The sequence below is a fragment of the Eschrichtius robustus genome, chromosome 12 (genome assembly GCF_028021215.1).
Source record: "Eschrichtius robustus isolate mEscRob2 chromosome 12, mEscRob2.pri, whole genome shotgun sequence".
Lineage (NCBI taxonomy): Eukaryota > Metazoa > Chordata > Mammalia > Artiodactyla > Eschrichtiidae > Eschrichtius > Eschrichtius robustus.
Window position 1 is genome coordinate 55684550 of NC_090835.1, and position 26454 is coordinate 55711003.

General features: G+C 39.4%; 1 protein-coding gene across 8 annotated transcripts in view; it reads right to left on the reverse strand.

Moving 5' to 3' along the window:
* The window catches only part of RBMS3 (RNA binding motif single stranded interacting protein 3), a 705499-nt gene extending 679883 nt beyond the window's left edge, over positions 1-25616 (reverse strand). For all 8 annotated transcript variants that reach the window (XM_068558019.1, XM_068558022.1, XM_068558021.1 and 5 more), the window contains exon 1: positions 25146-25616. In XM_068558019.1, coding sequence (XP_068414120.1) covers positions 25146-25220 — 75 coding nt within the window. In that variant the 5' untranslated portion in view covers positions 25221-25616. The remainder of the gene's footprint in view (positions 1-25145) is intronic.
* Positions 25617-26454: the final 838 nt, after the last annotated feature.

A 26454-nucleotide genomic window follows, 5' to 3' on the forward strand; every position in this document is an offset into this window, starting at 1 on the left:
AAAGATGAGTTTCCTCTTAATTGTGTGTTTTCTTCATTTAACGATTAAGTTAATATATGGCTTTTTGTCTAGCAGCAAGACACAAGGCCCGTGGTTATGTACTGTACCTGCTATAAAACCAGCAAGACTCAGTGAAGGGCAGGGGGAAGAAAGAAGGGGAAGGGAAAAGGAGATTCATTTTTATCCTAGGAGGTAGGATGTGAGCGGGACTTAGAAGATGAAGCTGAGGCAGGAAGGCCTAAGGAAGACTCCAAACAAAGGAGACAGTGCAGCAAAAGTCAAGCAGATAGAACCCCAACTTGATCAACTGAAAGGACCTTTCTGGTAAGGGAGACACTGCATTCTTTGGAAGTAATGACTGCTTCTTCCTTATATAAACATTCACATCACAAGGAAGGGAGGGATAAATCTGAGGTTCTGCTCTATTTCCCCATAATATGAAATATCAATTCTTTGTCTTATTAGTTGACATTTATTAAATACTTACTCTGTATGAGTTAGGGTTCCATGGTTGCAGGTAACAGTGATTGATTCTTATTGTCAAAGCAGAAACATCTGACTGACTAGAGCAAAAGCAAACCTAAAGAAGCAAGCATCTAAGACAGGAACCAGAGAAGCTGCGGGAATCTAAGCTGAAGAAGCTGATGGACAGTTAGCTAAAGTCAACATGGACAAATCAAGACACATCTTCTTGGGAAAGAACATCTGCTTTCTTAGATTTGGTCAAGAGTCTTCCTTATGTCCAGATGCCTTGCCCCATGATAAGTAATTTAACCAAAACCATATCCAATAGATTAGTTTCCCAACAAGAAACTAGGGTACAATTATAAAAACAAGGAAGAATGGGTGCTGGGCTAGCGAAATCCAATGTTCACAGCATGCAGATTTCAGCATAGAGAAGAGAAAAGAAGTGTCAAACAACACACTGGCATGGAGTGTGCACACACATGTGTGCTATTGCTCCCTCATGTGTTTTTAGACCAGCTGGTGAACACCCTCTGTTCTGTTGAGGTTCTTGCTTCCTTTGGACCACTCTGACCACTGAGTTCTAATGGGACCCAAACTCTGCATCTCTGCATTTTATCTTTTGCTAAGTACCTTCAGGTGTTTTTAAAAAGAAGAGCAAACTTTCCCTCAACAATTTCCTCTGAAAAGCCAGTTTAGTTAAAAGGAATGTGGATAATCCACTGTAGGTACCATCAATCCAATTCTGATAGAATGGAAATTCAGAAACAACTTGAAGAATCAAAGAGGACATGCTGCTTTGATTTCATGCTCTGGTCAGCTGGTGGAGCCTCCTGGAAAACTAGGAGGGTCCCAAGGAGGTGGCAGGCACCGCTATCAATTATCTGTATCTTTCTAGCTGAGAGGGATGGGATGGTGAAGCTGGCCAATGTATCTGAGGTACGTAGGTTCATTATTGTTATCAGACAAAGGAAGCATGATCTTGGCCTATAATCTAGCAGAGGCACTGGGAAAACAGAGCCAGATACAGAAAGAAACCTGACCGGCAGCCGGTTACTCACTCAGCGAATGTTTATTGAGCATGTACTTTGTGCCAACCCTTGTTCTGGGCTCTGGGGATACAGCAGAGAACAAGAGAGACTAGATCTCTGTTCTTGCAGAGGTTACATGTTAATAGGGAAGGCAGATAGTAAACAAAGAAGGAAAAAAAAAAAAGAAAAATATCCAGTAACGGTAAGAGCTCTGTGTGTTGCAGGGAATGAAAATATGGTGAAGCAATGGAGCTTGACTGGGGGATGCTTTTAAACTGGGTGGTTTAAGCTAGGATCTGACCAGCAAGAAGAAACCATTCCTGTTCAGATTGGGCAGAGTAAGGGAGGAATTGAGGCAAAGGGAACAGCTCTTGCCAAGGTCTCGGTGTGTTGGAGTAACAGAAAGAAGGCCATTGTGGCTGGAATAGGAAAGGGTGAGGGAGAGAGGGGTAGGCGATGAGTTCATAGAGGTGGGCAGGGGCCAGGTGGGTGGTTGGTCATAAGGGCGGTTTCTAAAGGGAAAACTCAGAGGATGTTTCCAGAAGCAAGTCACTGTGGATGTTCATTAGGATGGTGGGGAAACCAGGAAGGCAGTCAAGTCAGTAAAGAGCCATATCTGGGAATTTGGGAAGTGACATAAGGGAGGGCTCAGGTCCCTGGGATGCAGCAAAAGATTAGATTTCCGTAAGGAGGAAGAGGATGGATCTGAATCTTGCTGGGGATCCAGAACCTCCCCATGAAACCGCATGGTGCACCATCAGGGCAGGAAGGTCCCGTAGAATAACTGAACAGTTAGTGAGGAGGGGGTGAGGGAGAAGCACGGCTCTGCATTCTACCCAGAGGTGGTCTTATGCAAAAGTGCCAGGCATTGGCAGTACTGTGGTCAGGTTACCACATCCCATACTTGGGTGGGCAATTTATTCCCAGGATCCTCCAAGTGGTGAGGTGAGAGCTATGATAGCCCTCTTACATGAGCCAAGATTGGGTTAGGCTTTGTCTGCAGGGTTATGACCTCAGTGAATCCAACTGCGAGAAGCTGAAGAAGGCAGAGAAAGCACTAAAGGGTGGTGGTGAGTCCAAACGTTCTCGCAGTGCCTTTGTTTGGAGTCTTACCACCCATTCTAAATACCAGTTTGATTTAAAATATTCCTTAAGAATAACTACCATTACTCAAATACATACAAAGAACCACATACTGGGCAAGTTGCAAACATTATTCCTAATCCTTGATTCCAATTACAGAGAGGAAAAAAACTGAAACCCAAAAATGATGGTAAATGATTAGAATCAAGTGTTTATGATCACTTTTTCCCATTAGGACAGAACATAAAAGCAAACATATATGGAGTTCTCTATGAAAAGAAAAAGAAACTAGTCTATTCCCCTCTATCAACTAATGCATATTTGAAAGTATAATTTCAAATGTATGGACCTAGTACAATAGGCCCACAATCCATTCATCCTTATTTGGAACTCTGATGTATATTTTCCCTCTGGCACATTTTTAAGAATATATTCACATCACCAGGATTTATTCTTTGAGGTTTTTATAAAGAAGTGTCATCCTGTGCTACAAAGGTTAAAAAGAGAAATTCAGTGAAAGTGAAGTTCACTTTCAAAGGTAAGCAAAACAGACAGGTTTTCTAATGCAAATATGTGCTTCTTAAATTAAATTAAGGAAGGGGCCTCGAGGTTAAGGTCTGATCGATTCTCACTCTGACTTTAGCACCGGAACCCGATGCCAAGCACCACACTTCAGACTAAGACACCACAAAGGAGAAACACCCCACAGGCAGTGGAATATTTTGACAGTGAACCTTGCCTTTGGATCCCGTCAACCGCCAGGTTCAAGAGATAATCAGACTCCAGTGGAAGGTTATAGTCTCAACTTTACAATGAAAGGGCTAGCCCTAATGCCTTCAAAGTTCCTTTCAGTTTTATAAAATTCTCTAGTTCTGTTTCCTAGTGAATGAACAAATGCACTGCAGGTAAAGTGCTCAGAAAAGCAGAGGAGTGTCCATTTAGGCCTGGCTGTTGGCTGTTCGTAGGACCCAGCATTTTGCTGTCTTGGTGAATTTATGGTGGATCATGGTTGTTCCCCAGCCTTGCAGATTTAGGAACTGGACTTTTTCAGCACACACCGAGATGATCAGAATCCTGGGGACAGATGCAACCTAACTCAACTCACATGAGACTAATGTATAAACCAGAAGGCCAATTTATCATAGATAACACACATATTATGATCAGCATATTCACATTTTGCAGAAATAGTAACATGGGGAGCTTGCTAATAAAATGCAGTTTAAAAACAGAGAAATAATGCCGCGGAGCAACTAAGCCCATGCGCCACAACTACTGAAGCCCGCGCGCCTAGAGCCCGTGCTCCACAACAAGAGAAGCCACAACAATGAGAAGCCTGCGCACCACAACAAAGAGTAGCCCCCACTTGCCACAACTAGAGAAAGCCCGTGTGCAGCAACAAAGACCTAACACAGCCAAAAATAAAATAAATAATAAAAATAAATACATTTAAACAAAAAAACAGAGAAATAAACAGGCAAAAGTGATGTTTTTCCCCAGACCAGGTTAAGTCACACAGCAGAGACCCCTTCTGTATTGGCAAGAATGCTTGGATTTCAGGATTCAAAGTTTCTTCCCCTTGGGCAGGGCACCACACATGTGTTCAACTGTCAGTCCTTTCTGTAACATAGTTTTTTCTCTAGATAGCTTTAATAAATCACTGATTAAACTAGATTTTCATACATTCTTGAATAAATATTGCTTTTCCATGTGTACTGGCAAAGTCAGTTAATTTTAACTATCAGAAGGCAAACTAGTCTTTCTTTTTGCCAAGATCCTGGGGATAACTCACTGTGTTCCCCTTGAAGTCTCTTTCCAATCGTATTATGAATGTATGAAGGTACCAGGGTCAGGAGAGGTAAACCACAAAAATAATTTTAATTACTTAACTTACAGGCAAATTTAAATCTGGATAAATGGCTGCAGAGTACATTATAATAACCAGGAAGTGCCACCGTCAGTACATTTCAACAGACTATTTGGTAATGTAGTTGGATGGTTCTTTGTGAAAGGATGGTTAAGTGAAAATGAAAGTGGGCTTCAAAATCATGTTTCCTAGAACAGTATTATTCAATGTGTGGTCTGCAGGCCAGCAGCATCAACTTCACTTAGGAGATCATGAGAAATATTTCTTAGGCCCTACCCCAAACCTACTGAGAAGGAAGGAAAGAAGGAAGGAAGGAAGGGAGGGAGGGAGAGAGGGAGAGAGGGAGGAAGGAAGATCCACCAGAGGATTATTTATGTATGCTAAAGTTTGAGAACCAGTACCCTAAAGTACAACTTGAGAAAGAAATCCCACAAAATAATCAATTGGTCAAACAAATAAAATAAACAAGTAAATAAAAACTAATCATTTAAGCAAGCCCGCAAACAAATGAAACATCGCCAACTATCTCATGCTCTCTAAATAAAACTTTTCAAAAATAGGTCCACACAAAAGAATCACTGCAACAAAACAGGAAGTGAATGGCCAAGGACAATTGCATGTAAAGATAAAATTAAAACCTGGAAAAGACGATTTCAGACTTGAAGATAGGTTGAGTTTCCGCTAGCCCCGTTTTCTAAACTCTCTGAGGTTTATCACTTAAATACTCTTGCTAGTAATGCATTCTTTTCTTAACCTTTGCAAGAGCTTTGCCATACTGAAGATGATCTTAAACCAGAAGTACATGCAGGGCACAAGTAGGGAGGAAGGAGCATGAACTCTCTTTAGTATCCCCTCTACAATCTCAGCTTTGTCCTCACTTCCGGTTATCTCACTCACACTTATCACATCAAATGTCACCTTTGTGTACGTGACACCTAAATCTGTCTTTGCCATTGCACTCACTCCATGCTCAGATCTTCCTCCTTGCCTACAGCACATCTTCATCTGGGAGTCCCATTGTCACCCTGAAGTTACATTTCAAACTGGATCATAGTCTATTTTCAGATCATTCTCAGCCCCTCTCTCCAGCCTCCGTGTCACCTACCACACTGCCCTTTTTCCAGTCCCTGATATTTCGTGCTTTCCTGTCTATGCTCATCCAGGTTTAGCTTGGTATCCTAAATGTTACCCTTCTGCACCACTACGTCTTGCAACATACTAGTAATCAATCCAAAACACTCCTTTTATGAATGTTTCTTCCCTCCCAGTGAAACAATTTGTAAGCGCTTCCCTCTACTAACTGTGTGGCTCCCTCTTAACTTGTCATCATTATTTTTTGGAAACAACTTAATTTCCAGTGTTAATTGTTTGAGTGATCATCAACTCATACTCAAAAGTCTTAAAAAATGTGTCATCCAAAAACCCAAACAAAATCATTCCTGTTTTTTTAGGAACAGGTGAACACAGGACAAGCATAAACATGCACACACAGACATGCAGGATTTTAAAAATAGGTTTGGAATCCGTATACCTTATTTTTAAAACCTAACAATATGTCATTTTCCCTGCTCAATATATCCATCTGCATAGATTTCATGGCTGCATAAGTGTTTTTTTGTAAAGGTATAACAACATTTATTTAATCTACACCATATATATGGACATCTAGATTGCTTACAATCTCCTCTATTAAATACAGTGCCACAATAAGCACCTTTATACACCCATACTTTTATCCCTTAGCAGGTATTTCTAGAATTGATCTTGTTGTATAACAAGGCATGTACATTCTTAAAGCTTTTGATGCATTCTTTCAAACTGAGATCCAAAAGGTACCTATGTGTTAATATTCCCCTGAGTATGAACAGTGTGTTGGGAGCCGCTGCCTCCCTATAATTCAACGTACTCTGGCTGTTAAGAAATGTTTAACTTCTGAAAAATCTAGCCGGTAAAAATAATATCTCACTGTTATTTTAGTCACCATTTCTTCGATTATTAGTGACATACTTTTGAGCGCTTGTTAGCTATTTCTATTTTTTTCATTTGTGAATTTTTCTCCCTTTTATTATTGGAGTGTTTTCATTTTCTTTTTGTCCTGTTGAATAGTAGGAGCCTATTTTATACGCAGAGTATTCAACCTTAGTAATATTATACTGCAAACCTTTTTTTATAACACTGTTTACTTGCTTTTCACTTTAAACTATGGTAGGGTTGTGCTAGATGAAGATGCATAAATATGTCTGTAGTCATAATGTGGGAATTGCATTAAAAATAAAGAATTTTAAGTCTATCACTCTTTTCATTTATAGTTTATGCCTTTGGAATGAATTGTATAAATCTACTCCCTCTACAAAGATTAAACAATAGTTCACTTTTTTCTTTTCTGACCTCGAAGGACTTTCAGTCATTGCTGTGTTCTGGGAACCCAACCAATGCCCTCTGCTACCCATTCTCTGTTCCGGCAAAGTCTGATTCCTCACTGTCTGGTATCCCCCCAGTTGTACCTCATGCCTATGTTATGTTCCTGCTCTAATTCCAGCAGGAGTGCCCACCCATCCTTCCCTGACTTCGCCAATATGCCAAATGTCCAATTCCTTTGTTCTCCTCCAGACTCACCCCAAACTCTCTTCTCCCTTCATGGCTCTTCTTGCCCAAACAGCCCTTGTCCCTTCTCTTTAAGTCAATGTCACACAATTTAGTATCTAATTACTCCCTTTTGTTCCATGTGTCACCTCTGTTTCCTCAAATAAATGGTCGTCTGAAGAGCAAGAATCATAGTATAACCTCCTTCTGTCTTGAACAAATTGTTACCAACCCCAGTCCTTAGACTCTCTAGTCAATAGAAACTGATGAGAGGACACCAGAGAATTGCGGGCAAAGCTTTATGTGGACTTGGGCCAAGGCTCAAGACAGCAGAAGCAAGAGTCAGGTGCCCACGCCCACTCCCCTGCTTGGGTCCTTAAGTGGGGTAACAACGGGGCAGATCGGTGGGTGGGGCAGCAGGTGTGGCTTAGATGGTCTGCCCACCGCCCCGGAGGTGCAGGAATCAGGTACAGGACCCTGCTTTGGCTCCCAGCAACTCACAAATGGCAGTTGGTTTGTGGCCGTTTGGTACCTTGTTTATAATTTGCCCCAACAGCACGTGCATGCAATTATTTTTAATCACGTACAGTTTCTTTGTATGCTGTTGCTTAAGAAGACCTTTGTCCATGTGCAAGCACTGCTGTAAAGGGCCCCAAGGTCCCAGCCTGTCTCAAAGCCCCCTATACAGGGCCAGCCTAAGGAAGAGCTCTATGAACGTGCATTGATTGACACCTTGGATTTCACATTCAGAAATTCCACGTTCCAAATCACTTCTTAATAACTATAGGATACGAAATAAATTGGCACAGCACTGGACTATAAGATATTATAATTCAACAGTGCACAAACACTGAAAAATCTTATTTCCTCCTTTTCCAAAGCATCTTCAAGCCAAACATACACGAAGGTGTGGGAGACAGCAGGTGTACACAGACACCTGTTTTTTGCTAAGTCAATGTTGACTTGAGAGTAAACATGAGAATGAGCAAGAATAAAGCAAATACTTTACAGAAAAAAAAAGCCAAACACCTTGAGGAGAATTTCACCTTTATATTTCCTTCCTAGTTCTATGTATCTTTGGAATTGAAAGTGCGGTATTACTTTGAAATTAAAAAGGAATAAAGAAAACTGTAGCAGAAGCACAGATAAATATGGAGTAGTTTCATTCAACTTTCCAGAAGATTCTACAATCAATTAAAGGACGTTTAGAGAGTTAGAGCATGGCCTACATGCAGGTCATTGTTGTAGGGTCTGAGAGCGAGACAAGGAAGAGGAGGACAAGGATTCTTTCCTCTGGGGGCTGAATTATTTGGAAAAAAACAAGGGGAAGAAAAAATGGTTAAGTGCCCAGAAAGCGTAAGTATTATCAATAAGTGTTACTAGAGTTCAGGATACGTAACAACGTCTATGTCATCAGTTGACATTTATCAAGCACCTACCAGATGCTGGGCAAGGACTGAGGGTCACACAGCTGGAAGACCTTTGAGATGGCCCTTGGGTTTTGAGCATGAAGATGTAGGTGAGGGAAGCCGTTACAGTTGGAAGAAGATTAACAAATAATTACAATTAAGTTCAGTGATGTTACATGTGAGCAAGTTTGATAATATTTGAAAACTCAGTGTAAGCTGGAGAAACTAAAAAACCTCAATTCCTTCATTCCCCAATGAACAAGTCTGGAAAATTATCTAGTTAAAACCCAATACCACACCCAGAGCCAGTGCTGGCCTCACTCAAATCATTTTTAAACACGAGCTCACTCAAAGCATTTTTAAACACGAGCTATAGCTCTAGGGAAGCAAGGGCTGACACCCTATAAGATGGCTACAAGAAAATGACACCCCTCCCTCCTCTAATTTAGTTACTTTTGGGGACAAAAAGCATCCTGGGAACTTAAATGAGGAAAGTGCAAGTATTGTGAAATATAGCAATGTAAAAACCAGACAATTTCTCAATAGATTCATCTCAGACTGCAGGGTGAGTTTTCTATGAAGCACTGAAACAGACCTGCATTGCTTTCCAAAACAAAACCACAATAAAAAAAATCATGGAAGAAGTATGAGAAATACTGAAAGCAAATCTCTCTACATGATTTCAATCCAACTGATGGCAGAGATGGAGGCCGGAGAAACATAATGGAAGTGCAAAGAAATGTTTCGGTGAAGGGCATTGATCTGAGCTCTTATAAGGATTTGTGGTCCATTATATTCATGTATCAAGTCAATTTTAGCCCTCTCAGTCCCCCTCTTCTTACTGTTATCACTTATAACAATGTCTTGGAGTTAATGGTTCTTATTTATATTCTATCATTTTCATAATATGTTAATATATTGGCATTCTTTACAGAACCCTGGAACACATTACTACTAGTCTAATATTGATCGTCAAGACATTCTTAACAAATAACTAAATACTCTTATGATGGGAAGAAGTGGCAGGAAACTGAAATACAAAAAGGTCAGGAAACCCTGGGGATATGGTATTAAAGCAAGTTCTAGAATCAAAAAATTTGGCCTCCCAGACCTCTCTCTCAGAGTCCTTTCACCTAACCAAAGTGCTGTTTTCATTTCTCATGATTAAATTCCTTTTCCAAACTTGGTTAAAATGTTTCAACTTGCATTAAATATATATGAAGTACGGTATACTGTTGCTTTTCAAGCATGGGTTAAAAAATGGTCGGTATTCTAGTTGTAAAAAGAGATAATGCTAAATTGGCCTTCCTGTGTTGAACTAAGCTCTCCTTCTCATCTCATACACAAAATAAGAGAAAAAAGTCATCCTTGCAGGTCTATGTTTAGGATACTCCCTGAGTTTCCAAAGAAGCATGTGGAACTTGATCATCAAACTTTAAAAGGCTATGAAATATAAATACCTTAAATAGAATTAAGTGTTATTAGAAATACATGTCCTTGATTTACCTTTTTTATAGGAAGAGCAAACAGTTGAGGTTTTATGATCTTACTGTCTTCTAGATGGATTTCAGTTGGTAAATATTTCTATATCAGCCCAGCATAGCATCTTCTGCATCTTTTGTTTTCTTCTTTTCATTGCCATGTTTTAACTTTAATTAAAATTTATATTGGAAGTGAGAAACAGGACAAGTACAGGGGGAAAAAAGAAACAAAATCAAATTTCACTGAGGTTCATTAGATTTTCCAGAGTCATTTTTCCAGCTCAGTTAATATACCAGGATATTCCTCCTATGGTCAAGGAGCACCAAACAAGTCCACCAGATGAGGGCTATCACAAAATATAATTTTGCAGTATTCCCAAGGTAATAACATAAAAAGGAAAATCCTGATGTCCAAGCTCTTGGGACATGAATATTTGCTCTAGTACAAAAATGCCTCAGCTAGATTCCAACCGCTTAGGAAGATTTGGGCTGCCTGAAGCTGTCCTCGCCTGCTATTGCTCTTTCAACTTGGAATATGTGTGGCAGACAAAGCAGATCAACCTGGGACACAAGTGGGGCCCCATGGGATGGACAAGAAGCAAAGAAATGTTTGGTCCTGCTGACCCCAAGCACCGCTGGGATCCCCATGAGGGTGTCACACACACACACAAAGAGACATTTCTTCTTCTGCCAAATGTGAGAGGCTCCCTTTCAGCTCAAGCCTCAATCCAGAAGTTCGTCTTCTCATCCAAAGGAACAGACTTTAATAACCCTTATCACTCCAACACAGAGGGGCAGGTCAGTCCCACAGGACACAGAATCTTCAGGTTAAGAATCCAAGCACTTAACACATATCTATGGAACCTAAAAAAAAAAAAAAAGGTTCTGAAGAACCTAGGGGCAGGACAGGAATAAAGATGCAGACATAGAGAATGGACTTGAGGACACGGGGAGGGGGAAAGGTAAGCTGGGACGAAGTGAGAGAGTGGCATGCACACATATACACTACCAAATGTAAAGTAGATAGCTAGTGGGAAGCAGCTGCATAGCACAGGGAGATCAGCTCGGTGCTTTGTGACCACCTAGAGGGGTGGGTTAGGGAGGGTGGGAGGGAGACACAAGAGGGAGGGGATATGGGGATATATGTATATGTATAGCTGATTCACTTTGATATAAAGCAGAAACTAACATACCACTGTAAAGCAATTATACTCCAATAAAGATGTTAAAAAAGAAAAAAGATCAAGGGTAGAGCAATGCCAAGAAATGAGGAAATGATGGCGGGTATTGCTTAATGAAAAAAAAAAAAAAAGAATCCAAGCACTGATGTCAATCCTTGTGTAATAAGGAACTCATCAAGACATTTTTCAGTGTTTAAAAGGAAGCAAACCTGCTTAGAAGATAAATGATTCAATTTTCAGTATTGAAATGAGTGCCCTATACATTTATTGTAGCATTATTCATAATGGCAAAACGGTGGCAAAAAAAAATCCATGCCCATCGATGGGCAACACCTGCATAAAATGTGATGCAAACACACTAGAAACAATTACCCTGACAATTAAAAAAAAGGACATGTCTAGTGAACTGGGGAGAATGCACAAAGTATGTTTTCCATTGAAAAAAGGAGTAAAATAACCTGCTCAGTTTGATCTCAGATACCATAGATCTGACTGTATGTTTGTATGAGCAAAAAGAATGTTATAGAAGGGCACATATGATTTTTGTATTAACATATGTTATTTCTGAGAGTTCTTCACAGACCAGTGTGGTGTGCAGAAGAAGACTATTAATATTTTCAATATATATCTTGAGTTGTTTCGCTAGATACGATTAGTCTGGATTACTTTGCAGTAGAAAAATTTACTAAATGTTGAGGAATTACATATATAGGGACTATATTTTCTACAAATGGTAATAAGAGCCTTGATGCAAACAAAAGAACATGGTAGAGAAAAAAAAAAATACAAAACTGCAGAACAAACATAAGAGATTCAACACAACTTGGAAAAATCAAGAGGCATCCAAACCAAAAACACAGTTTGCAGCCACAACTAGGCTATTGTTTCTATACATTCCTTAGTGAGGAAGCCTTTGAAGTTGACATCAGAATCCCATCTTATATCATCTATCGTTACTTCCGACATATCTTTATACCTGCTTAGTTAATTGTATAGGGAAACTAGAGCTTTCTTTTCCCAAAATAGGCATTTTGTCAGTCTTATTTGATCTTCGAAGTTGTCTTTTCAAAATTTTGAGTTAAAAAAATCCATATTGCTGTGGATATTTACATGGCATAGGGAGATAATATATGACTATTATACTCAAGATTCTCTGTCTCAAATAAGAAAAATAGACAAAAAGATGGGCCTAGCACTCAACCCATCTCCTAGCTGCGTCTTCTGAGTTCACCTCCTGATGTGTCCAACTCTCCGCCAACCCAAGGAAGGAAGCTGCATATATAAGCTGACAGTCTTGGCAACTGCTCAGGAATGGCCTCTCCAGTCCCCTCAAACCACCACCACTGCCATTTAGTCCTGACCTCCTTGCTTATTCTCATCCCCAATTTCCAAATACTGGCTGTCTTTGAAATCCACTTCTGTCCTTCCAAGTTGGCATGTGTTCTGATGTTCTTGCCAGCATCCTGGGAAGCAACACTGTGTCAGTTTTTCTCTTCTTCTCTCCTCTTCTCTTCTCTTTTCTCTTCCCTTCTCTTCCCTTCTCTTCTCTTCTCTTCCCTTCTCTCTCTTCTCTCTCTTCTCTTCCTATTGCAGTTTCGGACTGAGCTCACCTGCTATCACAGTGTGTCCCATTAGCTGCGTACATAACCTAACTCTAGCCAACAGTCCTGGGGACCTAGTGGCCCACATGTTTCAGGGGAGAAAGGTGGGGTAGGGAGTGATATATCAGTTGGTATATGTAAAATAATTTACTTTAGTAAGACTTATTGCTGCTACACAAAATGCCTTTTGACATAAAGCATCACAGAGGTGAAGGGAACATTCAGCAACTCTGGTTTTAAAAATCACTGCCTTCAGCAACAGAGGACTGCATGAGACACACTGAACAACACAGGTTAATACACGCTAAAAACCTTCTGTTATGCACTCAGCCTGCACCAGGCACTCTACTGGATCCTGCGGGGCATTCAAAGATGAAGACCCTGTGGTCCTAGTCTTCAGGGGGTTCACAGACTAACTCTGAAACAAATCTGATCCTGATAAGTAAAGGTATATTTGAAAGCCAAAAATAGATTTACAACCAAGCAAGAAAAGAAAGTCAAAATCCAATCCACTCTACCTTGGAAAGAAATGGGAAAAAATAAAAAGCAATAACTAAAAAGATAAGAGGAAACTGAGAGCAAAGGGAACAAAAAGGAGGAAGAAGTTTAGGAGCTAAAGGCAGGGAGGCAAAGAAGGCAAATCCATAGCAGACAAGTTGAGGATAGGAGAAAAGGGGTGAGAGGGAAAGGGCAAGAGGAGTGGAAGCTGTGAAACAGAAAGAAAAGAGTTAGTTTCCCAGGAAGGACAATCTGGGAAAGGCAGGGAGATGGAGAGGATGCAGTGTAAATGTGAGGTCACTACAGACAGACATCCTAAATGGAATAAGGATGGAGAAGTGAGTAAAATGAACTTGGCAGAAAAGACAGACCATGAATAATAATAACAATAATAGCTAACTTTTCTTGGACCTCTATTGACCTAAACTGCAATGACCGTGTTGAAATCTAGACACTCTTTCACCAGGACCCACCCTCTAACATATGAATGTGCTGAGAGCCAGGGCACTTAAGCACGATTGCATTCACATCTTCAATTCAACAGTTCTGTGGATCCCTGGGCACATCAGTGGCCCTCAAACATCACTGCCATCTGGTTAGCATTGTACAATTTTTATGCCAATACAGCTTTGCTAGTTTCATAACTTATTCTATTGGATTACCCCACTCAAAGCTAGATCCTTTCTACATAGAACAACAGAGCTTCGCTCATGATTATATTTTTGAGCAGATACAAATTTTATATGAACATTTTATACATAGAAATTTCAAATACGTGTAAAAATTGTATTTCAATATCCTTCTAAAAAACACCCTTGTTTCCAGTCAAAAGCATCAATAAGGCTTTTATCCAGGTCGTCGGTAGGAACGAGTGATGGGTAAACCAGAACAAGAAAAGCAGGTGCTGGAAGTTATCAAGTACATTGATATGTGGAAGCAGAACAAAGCACTAAGCTGTGCTAGAACAAAGCACTAAGCTGTCCTCAGAAGCATTGATTTTTTTACTTTTTCACAAGACACCAAAAGTCTCAAATATATGACTCCTCCAAATCAAGTTCTATATTCACATCAAAGTTTTTCCCGAAGATGGTTCTTTGATTCCTAAACTATCACTTCCTTTGCAAACAGCTCTTATTCTTTGCCTTTGGAAAGGAAAATAGTCAAATTACAGACATTTTCAAAAATAAATTAGAACTTGATAACATTAGCCTCTTATTTTCTTTTTCTTCTTTTCTTTGTTTTATCTTTCTTGGTGCTTCTCCTAAATCACTTGTAAAATTAAAATCATGGAACTGCCAGTTTTTTCTACCATGCTATTGACAGCCTCATCATTACAGGCTTTGAGGATCATTAGAATTTCCACAATATAAACAATAAACAATGAAATTGGGGAAAAATTAGAGTCAATCTATCAATAAGATTTCTAAAAAATTCTATCAAGAATAATGGAGGAAAAAGAATATATATCTAATTTGCATAATACATTATCAATATATCTCAGATCACGGGAAGATACTACATTTTTGAAAGAAAGTAAAAGTTATTAGTCATCTGTATTTTGGTGAGACTCATCCCTTTTTGCCATCAGCTAGCAGCAAAAAACTTATTAGACCTGAAAAGAATGAGTATATGTCTCCTTAAGACCACTTTGCCCCTCCATGTTTCTCAGTGGTCATTTAGCCTCAGAGAAAATCAGAACCATTGAAACAATTCTTAAAGTTTCCAGAAATGTGTGTGTGTGCTTGTGTGTGTGTGTTTTATGTTTGTGAAAGAGAAATCAAAGCTTATTCATTGAATCTGCTGATGAAATTTGGTGAGATCTGGCTAGAGGGCTGGGAAGGAAAACTGAGTAATTAGGAGGAGAATCAAAACATTGGGTGACTATGAGAATTCTCCCTTCAAGATTGTGGGAGGGGAGGGAGTTTTCCAGTGTGAGCATATGCAGGGGTCTAGAGAGACAGAGAAAAGTCCTTCTTGACTGAGGTGGGGGGAGAAGGCCAAGCTCTGGACCTGGCATCCTTGTTTTCTTATATTACTGAAAATAATAAAAATCAGAATAAAAATGAAGGAAGCATCGTGCTTGGCTTACGGCTAGAGAAGCAGTATCTTCAGGGTGCTCACCCACTGTGAGAGTCATGGTGGATCTGACTGGGGTGTGCATATGTGCAGACCTGTCTGCTTTCAGAGGCACATAGATGTTGCAGGGTTGACAGGGACCTCTGGAAACCAAGAGAAGTCATCCAAGGTGAATAATCGTGGACTTGGGGAACAGGAGGAGGTGGCCATTTTAATACATGTAAAAAACCCGTGACCCTATTTAGAAACAGAAGAATTTAAAAGATTATGCCATAAAATAACTACTGTGCCAGGAACTTGCCTCCTGCTTGGACCCTAAGCTAAGAGCCCAGGGAAACACCTGTTACAGTCAAGCTCTTTTTCTTTCCAATTGGTAAACAATTCTACCAATTGCACAATGAAAAAATTCTGTGAACCTGGCACCCAGATCTGGAACTCTCAATTGCTCTCACCACCAAAGGTCAATCCAATGTATCTGCTTGTGACATATTTTAGCCAAAGAATGTTAATGACATTTTCCAATACACTGTGCTGTTCTAACACATGTCCCGCTCTGGAAATTTGGGATTAGTAAAATACAGAGATATCTTGAATGCCAAAATGTCACAGTAGGTAGAGATATGGCCAGCTTTTCAGGCTCTCCGACCACTTTAGGGACCCACAAAAGCACTGACAAGATGAGAAAAATGTATTGCCTCCAAACGAAAAAGAAAACTGTGAAACCAAAATTAGCAAACATTTGTTTCTACAAAGCATAATACATTGCCAACTTTATTCATTGTTCTATTTAGTAGAGACCGAAATAATCTTTCTTTGTACCTCAAGAAGATCTGTAGATTAAATTTTTTTTCATTTTGCAAGAACACTTACATATGCAAGATGGTAAGTGCACATAAATTCACAAGCACACATAAATGAATTTACTCGTACTCAGAGAGTTTTAGTGGCAAAATAATAAAAACTCTTTCCATATTTTATTGCAAAAAATATAATTTGATGTGGAATATGGGTACACTTTAATATGTTTAATATATTTGTTGAGAAGTGGGAGGCTCCTAAAGTGTTCAGAAAATATGGAGGTTTTAGAATGACCCTTTACTTCTCCCATTGTTACAGGACATCACTAAATTTGGAGAAAAATTCTTCCCTGTTCATCGATAAACAACAAGGTCCTACTGTATAACACAGGGAACTATATTCAGTGTCCTGTAACAAACCATAATGGAAAAGAATGTGAAAAAGAATATATATATGTATAACTGAATCACTTTGCTGTACATGTGAAATTAACACAAACTTGTAAATCAACTATACTTCAATAAAATTATTTAAAAGATCAGAATTTTTCCCTGTTCACTGACCTATTCCCTTGCACTTTTTCCTCATCTTTTTCCAGCTTATCAACAAAGTAAAACACAAGAACAAGCCAGAAAGGGAAAATTCCCTGTTGCTAACATAAGTCCAGTTGTCCTAACAGATGAATAATAAAGTGTAAAGTCAATGGTTAACTTTTTGGAATAAATTGAGAAAAGAACATCAGAACTTTATTCTTTTCAGATTTCCCTGCCTACCTAGATTACAACACAACATCCTTAGTTCTGAAGGCACAGTCTCGACTGGTATGCCTGGCAATGAACAAGAGACCGAGGGGCTGAAAGCCAAGACCAAGGCTAACACAGGAGCTGTCACAACCTTTCAAGGGACTAGCATCAAGCTAAAAAAAATCTGCTTCTCTCATCTCTCAAGAAGAAATTCAACATCATGGGTATGTCATATGGTTTTCTTGTATGGTATCCCTGAAAACAGTCTGAAAGTTTCTTCCAAGCTTTGTACACACTTCTTCAAATACTTCATCTACTCAAAACTATTTGGGGAACTTCCCTGGTGGTCCAGTGGCTAAGACTCTGTGCTCCCAATGCAGGGGGCCCGGGTTCAACCCCTGGTCAGGTAACTAGATCTCGCATGCCACAACTAAAGATCCTGCATGCTGCAACTAAAAGATGCTGCATGCCACAACTAAGACCCGGCACAGCTAAGTAAAGAAAGAAAGAAAGAAAGAAAGAAAGAAAGAAAGATTTTAAAAAACTATTTGGGACTTTAAAAGTATATTTGCTTAAAAAATGAAAAAATAAAGAAAGAGAGAAAAAATGTATATTTGCTTGAATTTTAAGTTACCTTAGTTCTAAGTTATATTCAGGATGCCACCATCCAATCTGTGTGAATAAGTTTTAAAAGGGGCAACCTAAGAGTTTACAGTCATCAGTAATAGCCTCAAATATGACTTGCATACGTAAGAAAACCTTTTAAGAAATCTTAAACAGTTCCAGAAAACCAGATAGCATTCTGTTTCCCATTTTCTTTTTCACTAAATTGTCATCAATCAGAAATCTGACTAAGATAAATAGCAGCCCCTAGGTAAAAATAGGAAGACTTCTCCAAAATTCTCATTAAATTCTATACATGATCCATATTCAGCTTGAAAACCACCAGTTAAGAATGAGATAAACAGAAGGTCACCTGCATCTGGCAATACATGCCAATTTTTTAACCCTACGGTATAATGATAGGAAAACTAATTCTAGAACAAGTTAAAAATCAGTTCCCCAAAACACTTACTACCAATATTTAGAATATCATGAGATTTATTTTACTTCTATTATGCCTTACTTTCCACACAACAGGAAAGGATATTATCAGGGTTACCTTGACTGCGTATGTAGTCTAATTTATTTTTGGTATTTGTTAGTCATTCATAAAAACAAAATTCAGGGTTCCATTTACTTTCATTAACTCAGGTAACAGGGGCTTTGAGGGGGACCAAGAAGAATACCTAGCGAGAAAGAGAGGAAAAGAGAATGTTTTTGTTTATGCGTCCTGGAGAAGATATTATTTTTCTCCTACAATACCATGCACTCTGGTTACTAGAGTATTTTTTCCCCACGCTTTAAAGGTTACTATTCAGAAGTTCAGGGATTTGAAGGTTTTGCAAACTCCAGTCAAAATAGCATTTCATCTATCAATTGTTATTTCCACATGTACACGAGCTCTTAGATTCATTCATGAAACCAGGGCTGTCAGGATCTTAATGAGATCGACTGGTTTAGCCAAACACATGCATCACTATTCAGCTCTTTTGTCACCTGAAGAGAGCAAGTATTCGCATAAGGCCTAATTTTACCCACTCAAGGAAGAAAACTTGAACCACGACAAAGCCAGCAATGATGATTAAAGAGTGCCTGTCGCTTGGCCTCATCCCTGGGAGCTGTTCTCCACCCACTCCTGGGTGATAGGGGTGTTTCTCTGGGTGCCCTGGATTTAGATGTGGTGAAGGATGCAGACAGTTTCCTGTGTCAAGCCTCCAGAGTCGGCAGAGCAGCGCTTGATCTGCTCTGTAGAAAGCGCTGAGGACCCAAACAAAAACTCATCAGTGACACAAATCCAAGGTCATCTCCCAAATATCCCTAATATATCAAAGCAGCCTCATCCATCTCAAAGCAAGAGTCACAAATGCTAAGCCTGGAAGGGATCTTAGGGAACTTGTCCTAGAAACTAACTCACTGACACACAAATCAGAGAATTCTCCCAAAGAAAAGCAGAATGAATGTCTTATAATTTACTCTCCATCCTCTAGAAATTGGATGTATATTAGAGGTTGATGTTCTGAACAGCAAAACTTCATTCGGATATCTGATTCTACATGGTATATATCTCCTGACCAATAAACCTACATGGAAAAATAAAGTTATGTGAACAAATTCTCTGCCAATATCAACTTGAAAAAGAAAAATTGAAAACCAAAACAAACACAATCCAATCCTACCTCGGTCCACACCTCTTCTTGCCTTTTGAAAATTGCTTTTGAATGTTTGAAATCTGAAAATAAATAGCCAATTCTATAGATTTTTTCAAGGCCCTGAAAATGATCACTTAGTAATAAATCTTTTATTGGTATTAGTAATCCTATAGATTGATAATCTCTAGAAGACGAGAGATGATAGTTTTCATGAACAGTCTTTCAAAAACATTGTAGTTAAAGCCTCTTTACTATAACATCCCTGCTAAAGAAATAGAAACAAAAGTTGTCTCCCTGTGTGACTATGTAATTTTTAACACTAGCAACAAAATATTAATATTCATACCAAACTGAATATCATATTCTCAAACATCTTAAAAAAGAATCACACTGCTACCTATTTTGCTCTAAGTCGCTGATCCTTACTATGTATCACTCTTTTGTTTAGGGATAAATGGCCTGAACGTTTTCTTACAATAGTTCCATAGATTAAAGTAGCAACGAAACAGAGAAGAAAACCATTTATAATTTCAAAACAGAAAGGAAAAACTTCACTTTTGCTTTTTGAATGTGTGCTTCATGGGAATAACTTTCATCTTTCCATCTGTATTTCTTTCAGATCCATTGCAATGAAATGGCATTCCATATTTAAAATAAAAATTGGTATTTTATGTTGGTTTCCATTTTCAAAGAGCATATTTTTAATCACATCCAAAATAGTTCAGCATTTTTCCCACTACTGCCAAAAATAGCAACACGTACCCTCAACACAACGTATCATAACATATCCTCAACAACACACGTATAACCACACACATTTCTGCTCTTGGGCTCCCCTCAGCCCCATCTGTACTCTTGCTGCGAACAGCTATAGCATAAAAATGTCTCTTCTCACATGCTTTTGATATTACACTATTTAATCACATACAGCTGTGGCTTATGAGGCTGTTACAAAACACAATTTTAATGTAGTACTTGAAGTCAATTTTGGATAAACATCAACCATTTACTCTGAATAAGAAGTCCAACATTCCAAAGATCTTCTTTTAAAGGAAAACCCTGGTTTTCTTAGAATTTGGCATGGGCATCATTGTGACTGAGACTCCTCTCTGCCAAAAAGACTGATAATGTCAAAAAGGATCGTGTAAATCATATTAGTGCAAAACGAAGCTTTCCAGAATTCCTGGAGCCAGAAAGACCTGGAATGATGTGCATCCTTCCTTCTCTATGGCCTCTTCCTTCACGTGGCCCCTACCTCCAACCCTCAAATACATTTTATTACTTCATGGAAATAGGTTTGAGTTATAATTCTGTTTTTCTTTTTCCAAATTGAGAGAAAATGAAAGGAAAATGTGTTGGAAAGATACTGTTCAAAGAAATATACATGGTGTTTCCCTTAAGTTTGGAATTATTCCAAAAAAAAAAAAAAAAACCATGAACTTTTTACATTTCTACTCCTTTTAGTAGGCACCAAACTTAGTGTTTGAAAACAATGACGACATTAGAGAAAGAAAATCCCAATGCAAACAAAGATTTGCAGGAGTAAAGAAAAAAAAAAAACAAATTGAAAAGGCAAGGTAGGCTCTTGTTTCTATGTTTCTCTCATTTAAAACCAATTAAAATAGTATACATTCTAACACGAGACAAGATCGATCACCATTTCATGCTATCGTATAACCCCCCGGAAGTGAAAGAAATATGTGGAGTTATTCCTAAAAAATTATCTTGCTGGAAGATTTTTAGAAAAGCAGTTTTATATGTTTCAGTCTTTCAAAGGAAAACAGTACCTGGGAGTTTTCAAGGCTGAAACATACAAAACTGGTTGGTAACTGGCAAGTTACCAACTCTGACTATCAATGCAAATCTGAGGCAGGAAGTACTAAGGAAATTCTAAACTCACTCCCTCCCTCTGCAAGATTTTCTACATTTTCATGTGTGAGGAATGTGTGAAGGGTTGTTTTGTTTTGCTTTTGTAGGACCTGTACATTCACGTCTTTAAGAATATCCTTGGCCCCACGGGAGGCTCCCTCTTCCTTTGCAGGCCGCCCTGGCCTTGTGTTTTCAAGTGTCTGCTCTTTTCATGGCACAACTGGGGTCCAGCTAGACTTTCAGAGCCGGGCGGCTGTCCAGCTGCAGATGGCTGGAAATTCAGCCTGAAATCAGTGTGCTGGTGATGAATTACTCCTCCACCTGACCCCAACTTCACACCACGCTCTGAACAGAATCTGAGTACCACCAGCCAGGGAGACCTGGTCAGGGTTCCATGATCTGAATCCCTTTCTTCAAGGTCTTCTGGGGAAGCAGATGGCCAAAGAAGGGCAGGCAGCAGACTGATGAAAAAGCAGAGTGATTAGAAACTGCAGTGAACTGGGAGAAATAGAGTGATATGGCAAGGGCGTGGAAAGGAAGAAAAGACAAACTTGCTGTGTGTGCTTGGGTGAGTTTTAAAGTTTCATGAAGATGACTAAAGTTTTCTAAATATCACATATGAGAGAAATACCTATTTCTCAACTGCAAAATATCAACTCACCAGGCTGTTACCACGTTTTACTCTTTACCTGTCCCAGTTCAATTCATTTGTTTTTCCAAGAAAACCCCCTCAAAGTACCTCGAATTCAGATTGAAATTCACCCTGGGTCTCATAATGCAATAGCAACAGGTTGGTTATTTGGAATGGGCTGTAACAAAATTCTTGAGAAATATTATGTTACAACTTAAGCAAACATCATTGCATATATTATCATTAAGCTAAGAAACTATTTTTTGGTCTCCTTTCTCTAAAACTTGCTGATTATTATGGGTGGCTTTTCCAACAGCAAATTCGTTTTGACGAAACTCTTTTTTTTAAATCCAGTTATGTCTCTTATTGAAATATTATGACATGTCACCAAAATTTCTTCATTACTTCTAAATAAAAGTAATGTTCTTTTTAGAAATTGCTTCTTTGGCTAGGATAACAAAATTGGTCAAAAGGAAAATTGACAAGTGACAACTTTTAATGTGAGGTCTGGGAGAGTAAGCATGTTATACCCACATTACTACAAGGTACAACAGCTACAAGTCAGCCATGGGTTTTCCTTTTATTTGACTTACACATACATTTTTCTAATATAACATTTTAAGCATCTGGAAATTTATTCAAAGAAACAAAAGCATAAGTGTCTTATTTCTATTTTTTTTTCTTTTTAAGCAACAAAGTGAAGAGATTGGTTCTAATGTGATGGGTAATAAGGGGAGCAGAGAAAGCAGGGAAGTGTCACAAGTTTTTCTAAAACTTAAATTGCATTTGAGGAAATGGAAGACATTTGCATTTATTTCAAAATCCGTTTTCATTTTGTTTTATCATAAGAAAATAGCAGCTGCATTTAACACACATATTTAGGTAGAAAGAGAAGGCTCAGTATTTTGGCATTTTCTGAATGAATACAATAATAAATATCCCATGAAGATTTTCCAACCAAAACTAATGTCAGCAAATAGCTTTTGTGGGTTAGTTAAAAACACCTGAATTTAGAGAACAGTTTAAGGCACGGTATCAGCAGAATATGATTTTTGTTGTCAACCACAGAATTCTATTTTTATCAACCATAAGTGTTCTTTACATATCAGCATCATTTTAAAAAGCAGTGATTTTAAAATTGGATTAAAACTACAAGCCAAGGCTGGAAGGACAGTGGATTTTATGGAATTCCACCTAGGCTTAGCAAATAAATCTAAGCAGCATGCATTTCCCTCAAAATTACTATAGGTTATATTTTGAGATATAAGTGTAAAAGGAGCAAAAAGTGCTACCGAAACAACCCGGTTGTTTTCATGCTATGCTGGGGTGTAATGGGACTTTATTATACAGTGCGAACGCTGTCAGAAAGTTCCCATATTTTAAAATATTGCACATTGACCCTTCCTCCCATTCCCTGAGTGCCTAAGTTCCCAAACAGGGCACATTTTCATATCTTCAGCTTCCAGGAATGTCATTAATGTCTGTCATTTCAGAGCCACTGTAATGATATTTGACAACTTCACAGCACTGTCGAAATTTTACAACGCAATAATCAATATGAACTACCATGATAGCCAAAGTAGCTGATCTTATACTCCCTACCACCCAGATCTGATTACCCAAATATCAGCTGAGGTCGCCTAATGGATCTAACTTCTTTAAAAATGTTCCAGAAGTTGATGGCTTTGACTAGCTTGAAAGTAACAAGATCCAGATGCTGCCTGTCTACACAACACTAAACTACATAGGACCCCAAAACAGATTTATTTTTAAATTCCCTCTCTATTTTTCTAGCTCTCTTTTCCCTCAACACCCCATGTTTCCTCTTTACCCCAAACAACACACACACACACACACACACACACACACACACACACTTCCCACCAGTGTAGCTGGTCCTGTGCCTTTAATATAATGTGCCCGACATTATTTCCTGCTAGCAATAGGTTAAAAGAAATCTCAAACCAAAAAGCAATTATTCCATTCATTTTGATCTAAAGTTTCTTTTCTGAATAGACTTCATCGGAGAAAACAAGAACCGAAAAGAAAGCATGAATTTTGAAACATTTGGAAAAATTTAGCCAAATGACTAAAGGGGATGGAATGTGCGATATTTTTCATGCAACCTTTGTTTGTTGTTTCTGTTTCTTTGGGGGATGAGAAATGACTATAAATTTCCCCTTTTAACTTGTCCTTGCTTTGCCATTTCTTTGAGGAAGGCAGGCAGCGTTCTCTTCCCAATCCCCCAAAGAGTTAAAACTCTAGCCACTGGAGCAGGCGGGCTGGTCTATTTATTTCAGCAGCAGCCCAAACTAAACGCTCACAAAGGCAAAAAGCAGTGTGAGTCGACCTTGGAGGGGCAGGGCAAATTGTAAAGCGACTGAGAAAGGAAGGGAAAAAAAGAACAATCTTTAATATAATACTGAAAGTCTGCTGCCTGATCTGGTTTACAAATCAGCATTGTTTGGTGAGAGAGAATAAATGAGAGCTAACTAAGGCATGAATTACCAAACCCTAATCACAGCACCCAGTCCTGGTGACAGCACAGCTCACTCAGGCATGCCTTGTTCACTCCCGGCGTATTTATCAAGAACACGGTAGAGTCTGGCTAATGCAATATAAAATAATATCATCCATAAAGGAATACAATCCACGCATTCAAGGGGGAACAACCAACATTTTTCCCCCAAAATTAAGTCCGATGTAATTGACAAATTGGAGCAGTGATTTCACACCTGAGAGTCTTCCATGTCTGAACTGCAGGATAAAGTTCATGATTGGCATGACCCACTGTTCAGTGACGTGGTCTTGCCACTGGCCCCCTCATGATCATCTGAGCACACACATAAAGCCTAAAGTATTTAACCAATTCATGTCCAATTATCACCAGTATATTTCATCCTTTTTCAAGACCCAGGCCTCCTGATGGCAGCCAACGACTAGCTTCTAAAAGTAAAGAACATCTATTGTAAAGCTCCTAAATTCACTCTCTAGCATCCTGATCATCCTCAGTATAAAATAAGGTCATAAATAAAACAAAAATGCACCCAAGCAAACTCTAAGAGACTTGAATTAGTTACCGTGTACCTTCCCACACCCGTCTTTTCATTCTACACTCAGCGGTTAAAAGTTTGAGTCGCCCCCACCCCGGCGTGTCCTATCCAGTGGGAAAAAACCTTTTAGAGCCACAAACAAAGAAGAGCTCACCAGAAAAGCCCCTGAAATTGTATTCTAGTGCCTGACCATTACTGTTATGATCTCCTTTTTAACAACCCTGCCCATCTGCCAAGGACTTGACGGATATCAGGAACACCTAGGCAGCCAAATAACAACAAAGGAACTCAAGTAAAACTATTATCTCTCCTTAAAGAGAAAGCACCAGTTCCAGGCTTGCTTTCTTCTTATATCCTTCTCTGCTTCATTAACTCCATTGCTATGTTACTAATTTCAAAGAAGCAGGAAGAGGTGATGGGGTAAGGGGAGGGAGGCGGTAAATAATAATTCACATGCCTGTCTGTTTCCCATCCCAAGTGCAGAAGGACACCCCACTGCTGCCAGACTGTGGAGCGAGCCATACCTTGGTTTGGAGATAATGAGGATAGTAGTAAGTGTACTGGGGGTACATTTGTGGCTGATCCAGGCGTTTGCCCATGTAGCTGGAATCTCTATCTCCGAGGCAGGGAACTGGATGACAGGGTATGTGCCCCAGGCCGAGCTTCCTCTGGAACCACTATTCCTGACAGTCCCGATGACTGATGAGGCTTCGGAGAGTCTTCCACCACTCACTAGTTCCAACACAGCAAGAATTTTAAAAAGAAACACACCAAAAAAAGAGGGAGGTGGGGGATCTGTAGGAAAAACCCCACACAGCCTCCCCAGCTCTCTCCTGGGGTCCACTTGGGATGAGGCAGTTTGTTCTCTACCCGGCTGTCCTTAGTGATGTCAATTGCCAGCGTTTGTAAAGGAAAAAAAAAAAAAAAAAAAAATCAAAGTCCTTTTAGCACAACTCGGAAATCTTGCAGATCAGCTTCCTGTCTCCTGTGTGTCTCTTTCCCCACCTTAAAGAAAACGAAAAAAAAAAAAAAAAAAATAGAAAAAAAAAGGAAAAGAAAAGGGGGGGGGGGAGAAAGAAAAAGAAAGGGAAAAAGAAAAACTAAAAAAAAAAAAAAAAAAAAAAAACCTCTCACAGCTCAGTTGCTGCTGTGTCCCTCCCAGAGTGACATGGTGTTCGGTGCTTGTCCTGTCCTTTCATTCACGTCCCCTCCTTCCAGCCAGTGGGTGGGACCCGGAGAGCCCCTCCAGGGAGCAGCGTACGCAGTCCAGAAGGCTGCAGTCTTTCCTCCAAGAAAAAAAAAAAAAAAAAAGGCTGCTTCAACCCCTGCTGCAAGCAAAGTTCCGATTCCCTCTACTGGCTATCTCGAATAGCAAAGCGGTTTTTGCAGCAAAGCTGCTACCGCTGCCGCTGATTCCCGGGGAACTCAAATGTGGGCGGCGGATGATTCCTTATCCTTCCCTCCATCAACCCCGCACAAGAGCTGCCTTCTTTGCTTTGCTTGCCAAGTTTCCAGGTAAGCCACACTGCGAAACAAAACACAGCAGACCCCGGGAGGGACAGGAGGACGAAGGGAGGAAGGGGAGAGAGGAAAAAATCAAGGCAGACGGACTAAGCTGGCTGGTGAAAATGGAAAAAGTGTGTCCCGGATGCTTTCAAAACCTGTGAACGCACTAAAAGCCGAAGGAATCCAAGACCTGCTTTAAAAACGAACCTTTTACTTCTCGGAGGACGTGGAGGATGGTAAGTATTGAAGAAATGTTGTAGTCTACTCCAGGACTGCTCGTAACAAGCCAGGCATCATCAGATCACAATTAGCAACTTATCATAGCAG